Source organism: Mesoplodon mirus, assembly GCF_964341445.2.
Source record: "Mesoplodon mirus genome assembly, chromosome: 10".
Classification (NCBI taxonomy): Eukaryota; Metazoa; Chordata; class Mammalia; order Artiodactyla; family Ziphiidae; genus Mesoplodon; species Mesoplodon mirus.
In genome coordinates this window covers 16,277,632-16,300,076 of record NC_138986.1, presented here as the reverse complement: position 1 = coordinate 16,300,076, position 22,445 = coordinate 16,277,632, and the positions used below count along the sequence as shown (strand labels likewise).

At 48.8% G+C, this 22,445-nt stretch overlaps 1 protein-coding gene across 1 annotated transcript in view; it reads right to left on the bottom strand.

The window, feature by feature from the left end:
* The window catches only part of ZC3H12D (zinc finger CCCH-type containing 12D), a 45,061-nt gene that overhangs the window by 9,510 nt on the left and 13,106 nt on the right, over window positions 1-22,445 (bottom strand). The window contains exons 3-4 of the mRNA XM_082633817.1: window positions 17,326-17,700; window positions 2,418-2,557 (exon numbers count right to left, since the gene is read on the bottom strand). Coding sequence (XP_082489943.1) covers window positions 2,418-2,557; window positions 17,326-17,630 — 445 coding nt within the window. The 5' untranslated portion in view covers window positions 17,631-17,700. The remainder of the gene's footprint in view (window positions 1-2,417; window positions 2,558-17,325; window positions 17,701-22,445) is intronic.

Genomic DNA, 22,445 nt, shown 5'->3' with positions numbered 1-22,445 from the left:
TACAACTGAGCATCTCTTCATATGTTTATTGGCCATTTGTGTTTTCTCTTCTATCAAAGGCCTATTCATGCCTTAGCATGTTTTTCTATATATTTGTCCTTTGTCTTGGTCTTATTAATTTGGATAAGTTCCTTATAGATTCCAACAGGAATCCTTCATCAGGGATATGTGATATATGGCCTCCCCCAGGTTGAGGCTTGTCTTTTCATTTTCTTGTGTTTGTGGTATCGGCTAATGAACAGAAGCTTTTACTGTAATGTAGGCAAATTTATGACTCTTTCCGCTGTCTCTCTGCATTTGTTGTGGCTTGTTTAAAAATTCTTCCCTACCCCAAAGTGAATTCCCTACTCTTTACCCATTATGTATCGCACAGTATATATTGCACAATATTGCACAGCTGTTGAGAGCCACCATTCTCCATGTTCAGACCATAAAGAATAATCTGGGACAACTGGTCCATGATGAACACAAGTGTTCATCCCCCGCTCCTTCTCATAATCCCACTGAAAGAGAAAGGAAGCAGTACAGAAGGGGTAGGGAATCCATAAACACATTAAAAATGGGCTTGGGGGGCTTCCCTGGTGGCGCAGTGGTTGAGAGTCCGCCTGCCGATGCAGGGGACACGGGTACGTGCCCCGGTGCGGGAAGATCCCACATGCCGTGGAGCGGCTGGGCCCGTGAGCCATGGCCACTGAGCCTGTGTGTCCGGAGCCTGTGCTCCGCAACGGGAGAGGCCACAGCAGTGAGAGGCCCACGTACTGAAAAAAAAAAAAAAAAAAAAAAAAGGGCTTGGGGACAGCAGCAAACCCAGGATTTTGACAAATTTTAGGAAGACAGAAAGCAGGTCGGATCAGAGACTTCCCTGGCGGTCCAGTGGTTAAGACTCCATGCTTCCAATGCAGGGGGTTTGGGTTTGATCCCTGGTCGGTGAACTAAGATCCCACATGCCACGGGGCAAAAAAAAAAAAAAAGCAAGCAAGAAAGCAGGTAGGATCACATTGATCCTACAGTACAAAGGGAACCACAGCCCAGAATGTGCCTGGAGGCTGCAGAGAAGGTAGAGCCTGCTCCCTGCAAAGTCCCAGTGCTCTCCAGCAGGAGTGGCGAGTCAGCAGAAGTCGGATTATTAACTGAAGGGCTACCACGGGGTCGCTGCATCCACCCTTTTCGGTCCCTATCGCTGTATGGGAAGTGAAGATATAACTAGGAAGGAGGAGGTTCCCATGTGGCCTTTGACCTCCTAAAGTAAGACCATCATCCTCGTGGCACTGGAACGTGTGGTGGGCAGAGGCGTCCAGCTGCCTGCCTGCTCTGCGCAGGGTGTGCTGAAGTGAACTCTCCTGATCAGCACATCCAATGGTCAGCCCTACCTTTTAGGGAAAGATCCAAATACCAGGAGAGGGAGCCCATGGCAACTGCACAGCTATGTATTTAACCAATCTGGTTCTTTTTTCACAAGTAAACACTGACAAGCAAAGGATCACCAGACTTTTGAGAAGAAGATTTAACAGCACAAAGAGAGAGAGAGAGATGAACAAAGAGGACTGACCCCAGAAAAAATAAATATGATTCATGGAACTTCAGAGAACTTTTTAGAAGTCTGTATTAGTATAGGAATAGTCAAAGAGATACCGTATCTGTAAAACAAGAATAGCGTTTTACTTAAAAAATAGAATCAGAAAGAGAAGAAGAAGCAATTGGTAACCACTGATAGAACGGAAAACAAAACCAACAACATTTGGTTAAAAGGCTGGAAGAAAAAGTCAATGAAACCTGCCAGGATCACGAAGAGGTCGGCCCCAACATTGCGGACTTGGCTGACATGATACCAACAGTGCCTTAGCATGTGACTTCTTCTTATAAGAAAGTCAAACAAACAAAAAACCCTGTTTATTTAAACCACCTGTCCTATTATTTGTAGCTGAAAATATTCCTAGCTGATATAAGAATTAATAATAAAAAATTCCCTGGGTCTCGGTTTCCTTTGTTTTTTTTTTAAATGAAGAGATTGAACTAGATATTCAGTTAGTAAATATCACTGGACCGAATGGATGCCTCTTTCAGTTCCTGTATTCTACTAGGGGTGGGATGCAGACCCAATCTTTCTGCAGAGTGTTAAAAGTTATAAGATTCTATTATTTTTGGAACTTAATCTTTCACACTAAAAGAGTAAATACTCTGTTCATTTATCTATCAACAACTATTTATTGAGCACCTGCTATATGCCAGCTGTTACGCTAGGTGATGGGGCTCTGGCAGGGAACACTCATAGTCAGTGCTTTCATGGAGCTTATAGTCCAGTGAGGAAGACAGACGTTATCAAACAAACGGTAAGCAGATAATTGGCTGTGATTTTCAGGAGTACCATGGAGGAAAGGTGTACAGTACCTCTTGAGAATGTACCTGCCCCAGCATACCTCTAATCGGGGTATCAGATCTTGGTGGCTCTTTCCTCCAGGAGGGGACAAAAACTTTGATGTAGGTGTGTCCTCTGTCCCTGAACCAGTCCACAGCCAGCTGGATTCCCCGGCAAGAGAAGGCTTCTTTATTTCCATGACTACAATGAGAAAACAAAGACATCTGCAGAGAAACAGGAAGGGTTCCTCAAGAGTGACTTTTCCTGGGAATAGCCTGGATCATAGTCTCATAATCAAAGGGAAACAGGCAAACCTGCATTTTGAAAATAGGTCATTCTTTGCACAAAATATATCCCTTAATTGGAACCAATTAGCTTGTGATCATATGTAGAGGGTCTCGGGCTCCAAGGGGAGTGCATTCCAAGGATTAATGGACAAGATCCTCTTATTAACTGAAGCTAATATGGATCAAGAGAGGGTTGTCAAGGTGATATTGGTCTTCCCAAGTCCAAGTAAGGAGGCCAGTGTGCCCCACAAATTCCACTGTAATCATCCACCAATGGAGGCAGGAAGGAGAGAGTAGTGTGCGAGGAGGCTCAAGACCAGGCAGGGGGACTTCCCTGGTGGTCCAGTGGCTAAGACTCTGTGCTCCCAATGCAGGGGGCCCAGGTTCGATCCCTAGTCAGGGAACTGGATCCCGCATGCTGCAACTAAACATCTCGCATGTCACAACGAAGATCTCGCGTGCCGCAACTAAGAGCCAGAGCAGCCAAATACATAAATAGAATAAATAAATTTTTTAAAAAAAGACCAGGCAAGGGTCTTAGGAGCTAGAAGATCTGTCTACTCCAAAGAAGCATGGGAAGCCGTAGAAGGATTTTAGGATTTTAAGACTGGGGGTAAATGTGATGTGATGAGATGTGATCTGATGTATGTTTCAAAGAGTTCAACCTGGCAGCAGAGAGGACACTAAGTTGGAAGGATGCAGAGTAGGGGGGACACCAATTAAGAAGCAGTTGTAGTCATCAAAGCAAAACCTGATGGTGACCTGGACCCAGCTGGTGGTGGTGAAGAGTAGGTGAACTTGAGAGATAGTTAGAAGGTAGTATCTCCAGAATGTGGTGCTTGACTGGGTACAGGGGTGATAGGGAAAAAGGCACTGAGGAGACTTCTGACTTGTATAAGGGGATGGAGGGCTCCCTGAGACAGACCCTGTTTGGGAGGAAGACAGGATTTAAAGAAAATGATCCTGAGTTTGGTCGTGGACACATGGTGAGTTGGGAGGAGGCTTGCTGACCTCTAAGTGGAAATATTAAATAAACAGCTAGGGTTCAGAAGAGAGGGCTGGTGACAAAACATGTGAGTCATCTGTTTAAGCACCAGTTGGAGAGAATTGCCTGGACAGAGAGTGAGCATCCAAGGGCTGGACCTGGAGAAGCCCTGGAACTGAGCAGCTGGTTGCAGGTAGAGCAGGACAACCAACGAAAGAAACAAAGGCATCTCTCAGAAGAGAAGGGAGGGGCTTCCCTGGTGGCGCAGTGGTTGGGAGTCCGCCTGCCAATGCAGGGGACACGGGTTCGTGCCCTGGTCTGGGAAGATCCCACATGCCGCAGAGCGGCTGGGCCCGTGAGCCATGGCCGCTGAGCCTGCGTGTCCGGAGCCTGTGCTCCGCAACGGGAGAGGCCACAACAGTGAGAGGCCCGCGTACCGCAAAAAAAAAAAAAAAAAAAAAAAAAAAAAAAAAAAAAAAGAGAAGTGGGTAAAGCAGAAGAGGCTGCACCATGGAAGCCTCAGGAGGAAGGCAGCCAAATGCTGCCCTGAGGGGCCAGTGAAGCCTGAAAACATCCCTCAGACTTCATCGGTGGAGGTCAGCAGCATTTTGCTGGAGAGGGAGACAGGTACATAGATTTGAGATACCGAGAATACAGACTCAGTGGGACTCGGCCATGGCCTGGCCTCAAGACTAGCTCACCCCCTGCTCACCACTTCCACCCAGCCACCGGCACTCCCTCAGCCCTTTGCCCTGACCATGCATCTCCCTTCACTCCCATCACAGGGCCTTTGCACCAACTATTCCACTCCTCTCAGCCCAGTCCATTCCTCCTTCGGCTTCATCGTCACTTCCTCAGGAAAAGCATCCCCTCGCCTCTAAACCCCGTCAGATTCCCCTGTTAGGAGTCCTCACAGCACCATCCTCGTCCTTCCTGGCACTTATCACAGTTGGACATGCACCCTCCCCCACGGGATGAATTGGGCCTCCCCCTTTCTAGAGCACAGGTTCCTGTGGCTGCCCGTCATTCCCAGCACCTAGCATGGTGGTGCCTGATAATTGGTAAGGGCTCAACAAAAACATGCTGAAGAAATGAATGACTGAGAAGAAACAGGTCTTACGAGCAGCCGGAAGAGAAGCAGCCCAGGCACAGGGAAGGGTTGGCTGGAAGGACACTGGTGCAGGAAAGGCTTGCGTGTCTAGGGACTGAAAAGAGGACAGTGCGGCTGCAACCCGTGGAGCAGGCCGAGGGGAGGTGGGAGGGGCAGGCTGGGTGCTTAGAGAGCCAAGGGTCCCCGTGACTCTCACATCCTCTCCACATCCAGGCAAGGCTAACACATCAGATCTTCACATTTGTGCCTTCTCTTGTGTGTGGCTTCTTCCACTACTTTCTCAGAGAGGATTAGGATAGGTCCAGGTTTATAAAGTAAAAAAGGGAGTCTTAGAAATGCTAATCAGGGGCTTCCCTGGTGGCGCAGTGGTTGAGAATCTGCCTGCCAATGCAGGGGACACAGGTTTGAGCCCTGGACTGAGAGGATCCCACACGCCGTGGAGCAAGTGGGCCCGTGAGCCACAACTACTGAGCCTGCACACTGCGATGAAGAGTGGCCTCCGCTTGCCACAACTAGAGAAAGCCTGCGCACAGAAACGAAGACCCAACACAGCCATAAATAAATAAATAAAATTAAAAAAAAAAGAAAACATCATGAAGTCTTACTATGTGACACCATATGGTAAGAAGTCATTAATTCTTTAAAAAAAAAAAAGAAATGCTAATCAATGGTGTTAGAAGTTGGGCTTTGTGGAGATTCAAGAGAACTCTAGATTCCTGTAGCTCCAGCGACGTATCAGGAACCAGGCCTCACCCCCCTAGATCTGTAGGGTCTTCCAGCTTAGAGATAATAGCCCTTTGGCCGTTGTCGCTGAGCTGTGAGGCTTATGCAAACAGTAAGGAGAAAATATCAACAGGGGGACTTCCCTGGTGGCACAGTGGTTAAGAATCCGCCTGCCAGGACAGGAATAAAGACACTGTTGTAGAGAATGGACTTGAGGACATGGGGAGGGGGAAGGGTAAGCTGGGACGAAGTGAGAGAGTGGCATGGACATATATACACTACCAAATGTAAAATAGATAGCTAGTGGGAAGCAGCCGCATAGCATGGGGAGATCAGCTTGGTGCTTTGTGTCCACCTAGAGGGGTGGGATAGGGAGGGTGGGAGGGAGGGAGACGCAAGAGGGAGGAGATATGGGGATATATGTATATGTATAGCTGATTCGCTTTGTTATAAAGCAGAAACTAACACACCATTGTAAAGCAATTATACTCCAATAAAGATGTTTAAAAAAAAGTTTGTAGTGAATGTAATCTCATCATGTAGAATTACATTATCTACTTAATCCATTATTACTGAACATTTAGGTTATTCCCAGTCTTCTGCCATTATAAATAATGACATAGTTAACACCTTTGTGCATAAAACTCTACTTGTATTTCAAAATTATGTCGTGAGGATAGATTCCCTCAAATTAGAATTACTAGGTCAAAGAACAGAGTACTTTTATTAAGGGTGTTGATACATATTGCTAAATTATCTTACGGAGAGATTGTACCAATTCACATTCCCACCAGTGGTGTATTAGAGTACTGCGTCATTTCAACAGTTTGGTAATTTCATTGGCAAATAATGAAATCTTGCTTTAATTTGCATTTTTTGATTACTGATGAGATTGAACGTTAAAAAAAAATATGTTCATTAGCTATTGTTTTTTCTCTGTGAATTTTCTATTCACGTTCTTTGCTTATTTTTCTACTGTGTATCTTTGGGGATGTCTGTTTTTCTTTTACTTGTAAAAACATTTACCTATTAATGATATTAAGCTTTCGTCATATTATTGCCAATGTTTTTTCTAGTTTTGTTGGACATGTAATTTTACAATTCTTGATATGCAGAACTTTCAGATTTTTTCATATTTAAGTGTACCAATCTTTTTCTTTGCAGTTTCTTTTTTTTAAAACTGAGTTTAGAACATTATTACTGATTCCAGGATATGATAAATAATCAGCTTTGTTTTCTTTAGTTTCATGACTGTTTTTCATATTTATCTTTTTAGTATTTTAGAATTTGTTTTGTGGTAGAATGTAACATGTAGCTCTAAGCAATTTTTTTTCTTTCAAAGTAGATAGTTGGTTTCTGTACACAATTGATTGAATAACCCAATTTCTTTCCCATTGACTGGTGGCCCTTTCTTCATCTTATATTACTTTCTTATGTAGTCAAGGGTCTATTTCTGGGGCATTTCTTCTTCAATGGTTGGTGGTTTTTGTTCTCAAGTAATATATTGTTTTAATTATTACAGCAATAATACTACTTTTATATCTTCTTTTCCTACAGTTAATACCCCTTATTTCTAATTCAGTATTTTTAGTTAGACTAGAATGTTTTTAAGAAGAGTGTTTAATAAAAATGGTAATAGTAAAAAAAAAACACACAAAATAAAAGAATCCACCTGCCAATGCAGGTGACACAGGTTCAATCCCTGGCTCAGGAAGATCCCACATGCCACGGATCAACTAAGCCCGTGTACCACAACTACCGAGCCTGCACTCTAGAGCCCACGAGCCACAACTACTGAAGCCCACATGCCACAACTACCGAAGCCCATGCACCTAGAGCCGTGCTCCGCAACAAGAGAAGCCACCACAATGAGAAGCCCGCACACCGCAACAAACAGCAGCCCCCACTCTCCACAACTAGAGAAAGCCCATGTGCAGCAACGAAGACACAACACAGACAAAAACAAACAAATAAATAAAGTTATTTTTAAAAAAATCAATGGGGCCGTCTGTGGTGAAAAGGAAGAGGAAATGGAAAGCTAGTCCCATTGGCCTCAGCAGAAGTTGCAAAACAAGGAGACGGAGGGAGAATGAGGGGCCACTCACAGCGTCCTTACCCTGACCCCCAGGCCTGCCCCACTCGCTGAGCCATGAGGGGACGGGAGGGCTGGCAACACCACGATGGATGTGAACAGGAGGCTGAAAGCTTGTCTCTCAGCACAGCCTGGGCCTGTCGCAAGCCTCTCAGAGAAATCCTGGTTTCAGCGGGTGCAGCCTCCCGCAGGGCTGCAGGGCTGCCGTGGAGGAAAGTGGCGGATAGGTGAACCGGAAGCAACACCCCTGGATCCCTTGCTTCCCCAGGCCTGGAGGATTTCGTGCAGCCTGTGAATGGACAGCACTTTAAGCCAGCATGGTTCCCCAAAAGGCCAAATGGGACCGAAGACCCTCTCTGTTGACCATTCCGGAAGCCAGGCCAGCCCACTGCTCTGCAGAGGAGCCCGGTGAGCGTCCCAGACCCCTCTGCCAGACACCACCAGGTCTCAAAAGCCTCCAGATGTCATTTGGGAGAGGAGCAGGGCAAGGGAGAGGAAACACGAAGCCTGAGTCCTCCAGGAGACAGAAGACACTGAGCTATCCCAGACCGGCAAGTGTAAAGTTTGCTCCTTCCCACTACCTAAAAGGTGGCGAAGAGATTTCATCTATCATAGAAAATAAGGTCTGTGTTCTGTGCACACTGTAGCAGTGATGTGGACATCTGATGACACCCACACTCCCACCCCGCCACTGAGCACGTGTCTCTTGGCCACAGCAAAGTCTGCCCACAGTCCATTCTCAAGAAAACATATCGTTGCCACAATTCTTTTAAAATTTGTTTCTCTGGGCTTCCCTGGTGGTGCAGTGGTTGAGAGTCTACCTGCCGATACAAGGGACACGGGTTCGTGCCCCAGTCTGGGAAGATCCCACATGCTGCAGAGCAGCTGGGCTCGTGAGCCATGGCCGCTGAGCCTGCGTGTCCGGAGCCTGTGCTCCGCAATGGGAGAGGCCACAGCAGTGAGAGGCCCGCGTACCGCAAAAAAAAAAAAAAAAAATTTGTTTCTCTGGCGTGCTATGTGGCATGCGGGTTGCAGGACCTTAGTTCCCCGACCAGGGATAGAACCCGGGCCCCCTGCATTGCGAGCGTGGAGTCTTAACCACTGGATCACCAGGGAAGTCCCTAAAATTTGTTTCTTGATTGCTCTCTTTTCTGTGACTACCTATCTGTCTTTAACTGTTCAAAAGCCAACTTTCCATCCCTGATGCCTTTGATGGGTGTGTGATTTGGGGCGGGGGTTGGGAGGTATAAATCACACACCCATCAGAGGCATCAGGCACCCTATCCCTGTGAGTGGGCAATGGTGAGCAGGGTGACAAGTTCCAGAGACTCTGGAGGCAGGTGGAGGGGAGGCGGTTGGAGGTGCAGAGATTCAGGAAGAGAAGAGCTGAGGAATGGGGCCACCATCAGCATCATGCAGCAGAAACTGGCCCCACGGCCTCTCTGATACAGGACTCCAAGATGGCAGACCCCCAACCAAGAGGCTCCAAAGGACAGATACGTATCCCCCAGACCAGTGGAAGATGGAGGGAGTGTACATCTTCCCATCAGTGCAGCCAGTATCTTCCCTCTCTCCCTCAGAAGTGCCCTCTCTTCCAGCCTGAATTCCAGGCACAAGGAGGTTGGGGACTGGCCCTGAGCACCCCTAAGTTGGTCTCTCTGGAATGGAGGACTTTTCATTCAGGTCCACCATTGTGCACACACTCGACCCCAGCCTCATGAGCCTTCTGGTCTCTAGAAATGTGAAGATTATCTATGTTCAGTCCTTGCCATGTCTTTTTTTTACCAACCTCAAAACCCCATCATGGCTGCCATAGTCCTGGCCACAGAAAGCCCTGAGCAATGGCAGGGTTGATGCCACAAGCAGGGGTCACCCCCTCACCACGTGGGGCTCTGTTTCTAGGAGATGTCAGAGCTCTCAGTCAGGTAATAAAGTTCAGCAGTCACCCTGGAAGCCCACACCCCACGTACAAATGGGAAGAACGTTAGCCAGAGGCACCCCTTCCCCTGGGCTTCTCCTCCACCCGCTCAGCATGCAGCTGTGAACGTCTCCGTCAGCAGGGCGCTGTGCTGGGGGCCTGGGGAGCAGTGAACGAGGCAGACCTCACCCAAGCTTCTTGGAGCTCAGTCTTAACAGAGACCTGTGTATCTGACCACTTTGCACATGTGCCTAATTTAATCATTGCAAGAAGCCCTTGAGGAAGTGACCTTGGCCCCATTTCACCCTTGAGGAAACTAAAGCAAAGCCATGTGCTGGCTCGCTGATCTCTCAGTGGATCTCAGAGCCTAATCTGTTGGGCTGCAAACTCTTCCTTCCCATCTGCATTTATTCCTGCCCCGCTCCAGTCTCTGCTCCTGGGACCCAGACAGCAGCTCCTTCGGAGCAAAAATCACCACCTGTCCACAACACTGTAAATCAACTGTGCTCCAGTCAAAACTTTAAAAAATTACCAGCTGTTGGGCTTCCCTGGTGGTGCAGTGGTTGAGTCCGCCTGCCGATGCAGGAGACACGGGTTCGTGCCCTGGTCTGGGAAGATCCCACATGCCGTGGAGCGGCTGGGCCCGTGAGCCATGGCCGCTGAGCCTGCACGTCCAGAGCCTGTGCTCCGCAACGGGAGAGGCCACAACAGTGAGAGGCCCGCGTACCGCAAAAAAAAAAAAAAAATTACCAGCTGTTAAAATGCTCGAGCTGGGGGAGGGACCTCAGCGCTTATTAACAGCCACTGAGAACCAGTTTATCAGAGAGCTGAGCGCCAGGCCCCGGGAAAAGGAAACAGGAGTGGTAGGATTTGAACAAAGGGAGCTGGTAACGGAAGTGGGTAGGTGCCTGAGGCAAATCCTGCCCGACGAAGTGTGCCTGGGCAGCCACCATCAGTGCGTAGCCATTTACACTAACTGACAATCTAAGTGAAGGCCCCTGTATCGTTAACTGTCGTCCAAGAAGTCTCTGCAGAAACCAGCAGACGGTCTTATGAAGAGCGAGGCGGTGGTTTGGGGGTGGGACGAAAGGAAAGACAAGCGGTGATTCCTTTGGAGTGTGAGGTGTCAGTCAGCCCAACACTGACTGACTCTGTTTCTTACTTGGGGTTAAACTGCAAACACTCTGAACCTGGAGTTTCTAGCCCTTCCACCAAGAGATCTCCCCAGCTCAGGTCTGTGAGGAGATGGGGGTGACCTCTGAGAGAGGGTGCTCCCTCATCTCATAAAAGGAGAAATGGGTGCAGACTTAGGTAGGAACCCAAGGCCAACGTTGGTTGGAGTCCATTCAGAGGCTGAGAGGCAGGTTGGACCCCCAGCCCGGGAGTGTGCCCCCTACACCCACTGAGAGGGGCCTGATGAAAACCTCCCATTGCCAACCTCAGCTCTCTCATCACTGAAGGTTTGTTTCTCCAGAATACGCAAGATTCTGTTAAGGTTTTTAAGAGTTTAAAAAGGTAAACAACAACAAGTCAAACAAAAAACCCTGTACATCCCCAAATGAGGAAACATTCAAATGAAACCCTTGTCAAGGCCAGTAAGAGGATGTGAAATTATCAGGTGGTTTTTCCCCAGGCTGAAAGCCTTCAGCTCACTCCTTTCCTAAATTTGCCTACAGAACATACACCACTGGGACTTGTCAGTACATGTGGGTATGTGTGGGTTTGCCAGGCAAGAAAATGTTGGCAAGAGTCGGCAGCGAGAAACAACATTCTTCCCAAACACCACGGTGCAGCTGGTCACGTGCGTTCAACGGAAGTCACCTTTTTAAGACCTTCTGGACATTTTTCTTAAGGCCAAGTGTACAGCGATTCCAGTGCTCAGCTCACAGCTTCCTCTTTCCTGCACATACGCGTACGCACACACCCCTGAAGGTGTAGGGACTGTGCCTGAAAATCCGTCTCTGTGCTGCTGGTCAAGCAGAGCCACCATTCAATGCACATGTGACCTTCTGAGGGTTCCCAACAGACTGGCAGCTGCAGGAGGGGCATCCTGGCCCCTGGTGAGGGAGGGGGGTCTAGCGTGTCCTGTCTGCAGCGGGCACGTCTGGAGCTCATCGTGCCTGGGGAGGACTTTGGGCAGCACAGGCAGGCTCTGGCCCCGGAATAAAAGCCTATGGGGTCAGGGTCTCCCGCTCTGAGACCAAAGATACATGGCATTAGCAGCCCAAAGATACACAGTGCTGGGGACATGGAAAGAGCCCTGAATCCAGAGCCTGGCACTTACTGCTCTGGGACCTCTGGCAAGTTACTTACTCTCTCTGAACCTCTGCAGGAGAAGAGACATCCCTTTATGAGAAAAATGCATTTATTTCTTTCACACATGCATAAAATAATCACCCTGCATCCTAGAATGTTAGAGATGGAAAACTACATAAGATTATTATTATTCAGTCCAACCTCTTAACTGTATAAACAGGGCTCAGAAAAGTCAGGTGACTCTATTTACAATAGCCAGGTCATGGAAGCAACCTAAATGCCCATCGACAGATGAATGGATAAAGAAGATGTGGTACATATATACAATGGAATATTACTCAGCCATAAAAAGGAGTGAAATTGGGTCATTTGTAGAGATGTGGATGGACCTAGAGACTGTCATACAGAGTGAAGTAAGTCAGGAAGAGAAAAACAAATATCGTATAGTAACGCATATGTGTGGAACCTAGAAAAATGGTTCAGATGAACCGGTTTGCAGGGCAGAAATAGAGACACAGATGTAGAGAACAAACGTATGGACACCAAGGGGGGAAAGCGGGGGGTGGGGTAGTGGGATGAACTGGGAGATTGGGATTGACATGTATACACTAATGTGTATAAAACATATAACTAATAAGAACCTGCTGTATAAAAAAATTAAATTTAAAAACAATTTTTTAAAAAAAGGTCAGGTGACTCATGCGGAGGTCACACAGTAGGTAAGCTGAGGAGCTACAGCTGTACCGTCCATTATGCAGACACTCAGCACATGTGGCTATTTACACTTCAAGTTAATTCAAAAGAAATAAAACTGGAAATTCAGCTCCTCTGCCACGCCAGCCACATTTCCAGTGCTTGGCAGCCCCATGTAGCAAGCGGCCACCATATGGACCACCATAATGCGGGTAAAGAACTTTCCATCCTCACAGGGAGCCGCTCTATTGGGCAGCCCTAGGCTAGAGGTCAGAACTCAGATCTTCGGACTCTAAGCCCTATGTTCTGTCCCCTGCTTCTGACCTCCCTAGCTTCCTACGTGAAATACAAGGATTTCAGCAAAACTACGGACGAGCATGAGGTCTGCTTCCCGGGTCCCAATCTTACACGCCCGCCACTGCAACTTAGAATTCACATTGAAGTTGACCCACCACTTAGGAAATGATAAATGGAGCCACTGCTCCTGCTTGTAAGAACCAAATAGACTCCTTGTGTTGTTACAGTGAGGAGATGGGAGGTTCTTGGAATTGGGTCGTATGGTCCTTTTGAAATGACTTGAACAAGATGTGTGCTCCGAACCAATACATTCCCACTTATTTTAAAAAGCACTTGGCCAGTGACCCTCACTGCCCATCTCCAGAGAGCAGCCACCCCAGGCCTACTGGGTTCAGCCACTACAAATAGACTTGGGCTACACATTCTGAGGCTCTGGGGAGAGGAGCCCATGGAAACTTCTAGAGTGATGGTATGGTCAGAGCACAAGGATGGAGGCCAGGGTCTGATGGAGCCAGTGTTGACCTTGGCCAAGCCCTTCTAGGCCCTTCCTGTGCTTTTTCCTCTCTCGACTCAGATGGTCAGAGGCAAGGACAGATGACCCCCTCTCACATTCTCTGTGCTAATGGAGAGGCTTAGCGCCTTCCCATAAAGCATGACATTATCTAGAACTGCTCATTCTACATCAGTGGTTCTTTATGTTTTGGGGATCACAGACCTTCTAAGTAGTTATTGGAAGCTGTGGATCTTCTCCCAAGGGAACCAATATATGTATACAGATTCCACTTCTTGTAAATCATTTCAGGCCACTGCTGGCTTTGAAAATGGAAGGGGCTATGAGCTAAGGAATGGAGGTGGTCTCCAGAAGCTGGAAAAGGCAAAAAAACATATCATCCCCTCGAGCTTCCAGAAAGGAACACAGCTCTGCCGACACCTTAATTTCAACCTGGGGAGACCCAGGCCAGACTTCTGACCTCCAGAACTACGAGACAATACATTTGTGCTGTTTTAAATCACTACATGTGTGTGGCAATTTTGACAGAGCAGCAATAGAAACGAATACAGATTTTTTTGGTCTTTAAAGATCCACTGAAACACAACTTCCCAAAGATAATAAGAAAAACAAAACATGGCTGAAAGGTCAGGCTCTCGTTCTCTGTGAGCAAAGGCAGACACAGTCCAGGCTCCAGGGGACAAAGCCACAGTCGGGAAGTCGGCAACAGGCACCCTACAGGATGCTGCTGCCAACAGAAGACACACTTCTCACCTGCTCAGGGCAGAAAGCACATGCATCCCGACCTGTCTTTTAGGCTCCTCCCCACTCCTTCCAGGACCAGACAGCACAGGAAGCAGCAGCATCTTCAGAAACAGAGAATGGCAATGCCTACGAGACTACAAAACCTCCGCGAAGGAGAATTTTCAGAAACCATGTTTCTGAGCTTAACCGAGTTTTGAGGTCAGCAGATAACAAGTAGACACCATGCTGGGTTTCAATAATCCGGCCCCTCTAAAGGTGCGCCTCACACTGGGAGCTATCCTCTGCAAACGAGGATCTGGCAGAGCCTGAGGTCAGGGGTCCTCTTGGAACTCTGGCTGGAGGACACAGGAGGTGTTATTGTAGGAGAAGGAGCGGGGGTGGATCTGAACATCAGACCCCAACTCCCTCCCAGACGTGCCCTTGAACAAATTAAGTCCCACCATCGGGGAGCTGTGAAATTTCTCTTTTTGTTCCTAACTAAGGAGATGCAGGGGGGCAGGGGAGGGGATGTTTGTGTATATGTGCATATATGTACGTACACACCCTGAGAACACACACAAATACATGTGTTCTAGGTATCTGAGGTGCTTTTTAGGCAGCACAAGTCTGAAAGAATTCATGTTCTGACACATTCTTAATAATAAGCCTGAGAGATGGTTTCCATTTGTAAGCCACAGACTAATTACAATCGTAGGAGGTGAGGGCCGGGTGGGACTAAATGGATTTACCCAGAACACGTCTAGGTCATGTGCAAATAGAGGACGTGGTTTAAATGTAAATTCCAAGCAGCAACAGAGACTTTCATCAAAAGAAAACCCTCTACCATCACCCTATTGTAGTCATTCCTAAAAAGCGTCTGGTCCCTAGGGCCTCCTTGGTGGTCCAGCGGCTAAGACTCTGTGCTCCTAGTGCAGGGGGCCTGGTTTCGATCCCTAGTCGGGGAACTAGATCCCACTTGCCGCAACTGGGAGTTGGCATGCCGCAACTAAGAAGATCCCACACGCCAGAACACACACGGCAACGAAGATCCTGCGTGCCGCAGCTGAGACCTAGTGCAGCCAAATAAATAAACAAATAGTAAAAAAAAAAAAAAAAAAAAAAGTCTGGTCCCCAAAGAGAGAATGCTTTCCTGTAGCACCTGCAGCCTTTCTGCTCTTCTGATCTGGAATCGGAGAGCTCACATAACCTTGGGACCGGAAGGGTCTTCGATTTAAGCACTATCATCTTACTTTAAATACAAGCCAGGGACTTCCTTGGTGGTCCAGTGGTTAAGATTTTGCCTTCCAATGCAGGGGGTGCGGGTTCGATCCCTGGTAGGGGAGCTAAGATCTCACATGCCTCACAGTCAAAAAACCAAAACAGAAGCAATATTGTAACAAATTCAATAAAGACTTTAAAAATGGTCCATATCGAAAAAATCTTTACATGTAACCCATGTCTTTCTACTGATGTCCAGAGGAAGAGATGCCTCATCCAGACCAGGCAGAGGCCAGGCCCCCTCTCAGAACCCAGCAGACTTTCTTCCTAGGATGCTCAGAACCTACTGGATTCTAAAAAATCCCTTTAACTCACTCAGAGATCTTGAATTAAGCAGGATTTCAGAGTCTCGCCTATCTGGTGCCTCCACAGAGCATGTGTGAGAATGCTTTAGAGACCGAAGGACCAGCTCCTAGGCCCCAGGGAAAAGGCAGGGCTCCACTGCCTATTGACATAATCAAGCCCAGGGAGACCTGGCTGGCTAAAACTTGAATGAACGCTTGAATGAACTTGTCCTACACACCAAGCAGGGCATATTGGAACAGCCCCCACGCCTGGGCCATCTTGAGTTCACCTTTCCACACTTCTGTCCTGCAGTGCCCAATCCAAAGTGAGCCCAGGGACTTTCCTGGTGGCGCAGTGATTAAGACACCCCCCCCCCACCCACTGCAAGGGGGCCAGGTTCGATCCCTGGTCAGGGAACTATAGATCCCACATGCATGCCGCAACTAAGGAGCCTACCTGCTGCAACTAAGACCCGGCGCAACCAAATAATAAATGAATAAATTATTTTTTAAATTTAAAAACAAACAAACAGGGCTCCCCTGGTGGCGCAGTGAGCCCTGGTCTGGGAAGATCCCACATGCCGTGGAGCAACTAGGCCCGTGAGCCACAACTACTGAGCCTGCGCGTCTGGAGCCTGTGCTCCGCAACAAGAGAGGCCGTGATAGTGAGAGGCCCGCGCACCGCGATGAAGAGTGGCCACCGCTTGCAACAACTAGAGAAAGCCCTCGCGCAGAAACGAAGACCCAACACAGCCAAAATAAATTAATTAATTAATAAACTCCTACCCCCAACATCTAAAAAAAAAAAAGATCCTTTTAAAAACAAACAAACAAACAAACAAACAAAAAAGCGAGCCCGAATTTTCAGGGAAAACCACTCAGCCTGTCAGCCAAAGAATACCCTGTTGACACATTCAGCGCCGATAACGCCGCTCTCCTCCACCCACCGTGGCTCAGCTTTCGGAAAGGGTCGTGCGTCTATTTGTAGTTGTGAGTGACCGACTTCCTATGGCTCTGCCCTTTGCTGGGCTGCAGCTAAGCCAAACAGTAAACTAACGCGCTGGTTAGGGCAAAGCCTCCTCCGTGCCCGGTGCGGAGTGTGGGTGAGGCTACAGAGCTTCTCTCTCAGCTGCACTTGGCCTCTCCAGGAAAGATGAGGCGGGCGCGATGCTCTCACCACCGAAACACACGAAGATGCCAATACACCACCAGAACACTGCCTCTAGAGCTCAGGGGCCCCAAGCACAGCTCCCGCGCCCAGCTAGGGAGCCACACCACCGGGGCTGCCAGCAGCACGGCTCCCAGCCCCCAGCAGAGGGCTTCCAGAGCAGTTCAAGGACGACGTCTTCCCCTCTGCTTCTCAGAACCTTGAGGGGAGTCAAGAGTTCTCTCTTGACCCGTGTCACAGAGGAGGAAGCTTGAGACACCCCGGCTTTCCCAGAGTCACACAGCGGGTCAGGGACAGACCCCAGACAGGAAGCCGTGCGCACCAAGGCCCAGCTCTGGACTCTTCCCCGATTATCCCCGAGTTAGTACGATAAGAGCTGCCGTTTGTTGAACACTGTGCCCTAGGCATTTCTGTGCAGCTCCAGTTCTTGCAATCACCTTCTACGGAGGTTGCAGACCGACGTCACAGGTGGAGGAAGCGAGGCTCAGAGGGGTTAACTGACTTGGTGAAGGCCGCACAGCTACTGAGGGATGGAATGGGGATTCCAAGCCCCATCCATGGGCTCCAAAGCTCCTCGGACAGACCCACCGAGAAGAGGGACAGTTCCCCCCGCCCGCCCGCGGCTAGGGGACGAAGAAGCTACCTCATTGCCACGTTGCTGCCGTCGATGACTATGGGTCGCAAGGAACTGGCTGGGCCTCCTCTGTCCTCGTCCGGGTCCGCCCCCAGCCCGCGCTGGGCAGAGTCGGGGTTCCCACAGGAGCCCCTGGGAACGAGCAGGGGCGCGGTGCTGCCCTCGTGGGCGCTGGGCCGGCTGCCCGTCTGGATCAGCTCCTGGAGCACGTCGTTGACCAGGGCGTCCTCGCCCAGCTTGCCCAGCACCCTGACCACATCCTCCCGGCCGTAGCCCAGCTTCTGGAAGAACTCCATCTTGCTCGAGCGCTCCATGCTGTGCCAGCTGGGCCCCCGCGAGGGTCCTGCCGCCGGCCTCCTCCTGGCAGAGCTCTACCGGCATGAGCTAGAGAGAAAAGGCATCCATCAGGTGTTTCCTGGGCAGAGGAGGTGAATTATGGGTGCCCTCACCCCCCCCCCGCTTCTCTGTCAGGAAGTCACGTCAGGGCCTGGTCCCCTGAGGAGTTGCAGTGGCTCAGCGAGCTTGAAGAGCCGCGATGCTATCACGGGGCCTGCACTAGTGATTCTCCCAGGCCTTCACCCCACGTCCGGTCCCCACAGCCGCTGAGCAGGCCACCCAGCCCTGGGGACATTTGTGCACAGGCCAAAGAAATGTTTTTGAGGCTCTGCTATGGCTGAATTGTCTCCCCCCACCAAATTCATATGTTGAAGCCCATCCCCCAGCCCCCCAGTATGTGACTGTTTGGAGATAGGGTCTTTAAAGAGGTGATTAAGGTAAAAGGAGGTCAGTGGAGTGGGCCCTAATGCGATAAGACTGGTGTCCACATAAGAAGAGGAGATTTGGACACAGTTGGGTACAGAGGGAAGGCCATGCGAAAGCACAGGGGAAAAAAGGCCATCTACCAGCTAAGGAGAGAGGCCTCAGAAGAAACCAGCCCTACCGACACTGTGACCTCAGGCTTCTGGCCACCTGAACTGTGAGGAGGTGATGATAATAATAATAGTAATAATAATTATAATAATACATTAAATTTTTAAAAATACACCTATAAAGTCATCCCTGGGTATTGGGGGCGGGGGGCAGGCTCCAGGACCCCTGCAGATACCAAACTCTGTGGATGCTCAAGTCCCTTATATAAAATGCCTTAGTATTTGCATACAACCTAAGCATATCCACCGGTACAGTTTAAAGCCTCTCTAGATTACTTATAATGCAATGTAATGCCATGTAAATAGTTGCCAGGGCGTGGGAAATTTAAGTTTTGCTTGAATGGCTCAGGTCTCAGGCTTTGGGAACTCTTTGAGTTTGGTTAGCTGTTCAGGGGGAATGGGAGTGAGCCAAGACAGAGGAAGCAGCAGCAGGTATAGATTCCCCCTTCCTCCGTGGGTCAGTCTTGCCCCTCAGCCAGGCCCCACCAGGCCAGGAAGGAGGACAGGTGTGGGGACAGCTTCTCCAGGGCCAGAGCAGGTAAGGGGCTCAGCCTTCCAGGGCCTGGGTCTGGGAAATTTCTGGGATTTGTTTTCGAATATTTTGAATCCACAATTGGTTGAATTCGAGGATATGGAGGGCCGATTGTATACATATTATACGTACATAAAATAAATACCAAGTCTGTGGTATTTTGTCATGGCAGTCCTGGCAAACTAATACAGCTCCTCGGCTTAAATAGGGGAATACGCCCCTTGGTGAATTCTATTCCCAGAAACACAACGCTCTGACCAAAATTCAGCTCTGTGCACTGGCACAGCTTCCCCTAGTAATTAACTCAGATCGTACTGAGCCTCTAAAATAGAAGGTCCTAACCCAAACTTGATCCTTTCCACGCAGCCATCACTGCCTGGCCTACACCTCTGGGGTAGTGTTGGGCAGTGGGCTGCAGCCTGACAGACGTTTACAAGAAAAAGATGACTGAGCCAAAGGGAACGCTCTGGACAGACTGGGTCCCTCTCTCTTTTCTACTCACAGAGACCTACATCTTTCAAAAAACCTTTTAAAATATAGAAATAATCATGAAAATATATTGAGTGTGAAAAATTGAAGCAATGTAGAAGTATAGCAAATAAAAAGATATAAAGTCTCTTCATACATACCCCAAATCCCACTTGCCTCTCCTGGCTCCTTCTAGAGTTTTTTCTATGCACTTACTTGCATATCTAATAGATACACACATATACTGTTTAAGGGAGGTTGTTTTCACATAAATAGTATCATTCTGGACTTATTGTTTAGCAACTTACTTTTCTTACTAAAAAGGCATTTTGGAAAGCTTTCCCTGCCGGTTTACCTGTTCTGCTGCCCACCGTAACCCCAGCATTTAGGACAGTGCCTGGCACAGCTGACTCCCAATGCATATTTGTTGAATGAATGAATGAATGAATGGTGTTTATCCATATGCCACATGACGGAAATGTAGATGGTCTTCGATCTTTCCCTGTTACACTTCGTGCTCAGCGCATATTCACACACAGCTATCGTTTCACCTCATCCTCTTCTCAGTATCACAGGTTCTTTATCCTCAGCTCCTAGTCTCCTGTTGGAATCCTCCGCAACGTTCTCTCTTCTGGGTTCCCAGCATGGCCGCCCCCTCTCCTGCAGGGTCTCTCCCTGTGGTGCTGGAACCCGAGCAGGACTCACAATGCCTGGGGCTGGCAGGTCAAGGGCATTTGTGAGCCAGCCTCCTGGATGGAGAGGTCTCTGCTGCAGCCTCCACGGGTCAGCTCCCACCCACCTGGCCCACTGACTGCTGCAACGCCAAAACTGCCCCCAAGGTCACCGTGACATCCTCACTGCCAAATCCAACAGCACCTTCACACTCCTCGCCGTAGGCAAACTCTCTGCGACTTTTGACTCTGTGGACCGCTCCCTTCCTTGTGATTTTTAAATCCAAACGTTTTGGACCATCTCCTTCTTGGAACTCTCTTCTCCCTTAGGTTGTACAACTTGGCCTGGGTCTCCTGCTACGTCTTTCCAGCTCTTTCCTTAGCCTCTGCTCCCTTGTTCAATGTCAGGGCCCTGCCCAGGCCATCTTCCGTCCCCCTCAGGCCCTCCACCAGCCCCTACATCCATGAGCGCACAACTGCACTTCTGGCTCAGACCTCTTGCTAAGCACCAGGCACACAGAGCTGTAAGTCTAGGAGATAAATGCCCTGCAGGCTATCTGATAAAGTGCTGTGGGAACTCACAATGCTGTCACTCACCAGGCATTTGCTGAGCCCGCTTCAGTGGTTCTCAAAGTGGGGTCCAGGGGGAGCCCAAGACCCTTTCAGGGAGTCTTTAAGGTAAAAACTATTTCCATAATCATGCTTAGGTGTAATTTGGGTTTTTTTCACTCTCATCCTCTCATGAGCGTACCATAAAGTATCCCAGAGGCTACGTGTCCTTGTGATATTGTGACAGCTTGAATGTGGAAGCAGATATGAGAAGCAAGTGGTCTTCTATTAAGCTGGCTATTAAAGAGATTTGAAAAAATGTAAATCAGTGCCAGTCTTCTTACAAATTTTGGGGGTTTTGGAAAATAGAGTTCTTTTTCATAAAATACATCATTCATATTAATATAATTGGTTTATTCTGATTTTAAAATAAATGAATATTTTAAAATTTCATAGCTTTAGTTCCTAATAAGGTACATATGCATAGATGGCTATAGCCCACATAAGCAAAATTTCTCTGGGGTCCTTAATCGTGGGTGTCAAACCCTTCAGCATGAGAGGCAAGGCCCCCTCACAATGGCTGCAACTCCTTCTCCAGTCTCGATGGCCACGTACCTCTAGTCCAGTCTCACCTTTTCCCTGACCAGTGGCCAGTCCTTTTCTCTCAGAAAGGTTGTTCCCTTGGGCCGGGGTCCAGCTTTGGCCCAATGTCCACGGAGGAAGGGGACACTCACCCGCCCCGCAGGCCAGCCTCACACCAGGGATTGTTCACTGTCCCTGAAAGACCCTGGTCTCTCAGGCCCGGAGGCCTCCCCTCGGGCTCTTCCCACTGCACAGCGCCTGCCCCTCCTCCACCAGACCGAACCCCACCGTCACCTCCTCCGAGAAGCCTTCCCAGTCCTGGTGGCCCCAGTGGCTCCCAGCTCCACCCCTCCCTGCTTACGCCTGCTCTGTAGCACTTATTTGGGTTTGGAAGAGAGAGAGAGGGGAGGCTTGAGAGGACGGGTGGAAGAAAGAAAAGAGGGAGGGAACACAGACGAGAGAAAAGGAAAGAGAAGAAAGACAGTACAGGCAACACGAACGTAAAAGTCTGTATTCACGTTGTTCTTCGTTTCCACGTCGCTTTCTTGTGGAGACCCTTACTTGAACTTCCCATCATCCCTGGTGGTTAGACAGGGTAGATAAAAGTACTGCCTTCTCACAGATGAAGAAACTGAGGTTCAGAGTGGTACAGAGTAAAGGCTATACAGCTACTAAATGGCAGAGACTGACCGTAAGTAGATGCCCAAAATAATGGGTTGCTTAGAGTTGTGTTCAGGACGGAGGCAACACCTTGCCATCACAGAAATGGAAAACCCAAAATACGACTGCGTCAGGTGACTTCTCTTGGGTCACCAAGTAACAGCTACGAGGAAGAGTCCACATTTGTTTTGTGACTTTGCGTTCTGGTATGACAGAAACATGAACATTTTCAAACTGAAAAAACTTGGCCCTTTCCCCTGGGGCGGGGGAGAGGGAGTGGGACCCTGACCTTGGCAGCTCCCCACAGAACCCTCAAGTTTCAACAGGGCTCCTTTTCTGAGCAGACTTCTGAAAGGCTATGTGTGGGACAGGAGGGCTGTTTTTACACGAAATCAACTGCAAGAATTCACCTACTTCAGAGGCTTTTTTCCCCCCCTTGAGACTTTAAAATAACTTCGTTTCCTCATAAAATTTCCAAATAAGGGAGAACACGGGGGTGGGAGGCTGCTCTCCGCAGCCTCAGGTCACAGCCCTCCCCCTTCAGCTGTGACGGCCCTTGAGCTGCATCAGTGCCAGAAGCTACTTTTTCCTTTCTATTTTTAAGACCTGAAAGTATGAACAATTTCATCTTCATTTTCTTCCTCAGTCTTGACTGGAAGTCACAAACAGCACAGATGATTAGTAACACTTGGAAACTCTTCCCAAGTCTCCTGAGCTCTGACAACGGTCAGTGTGGCA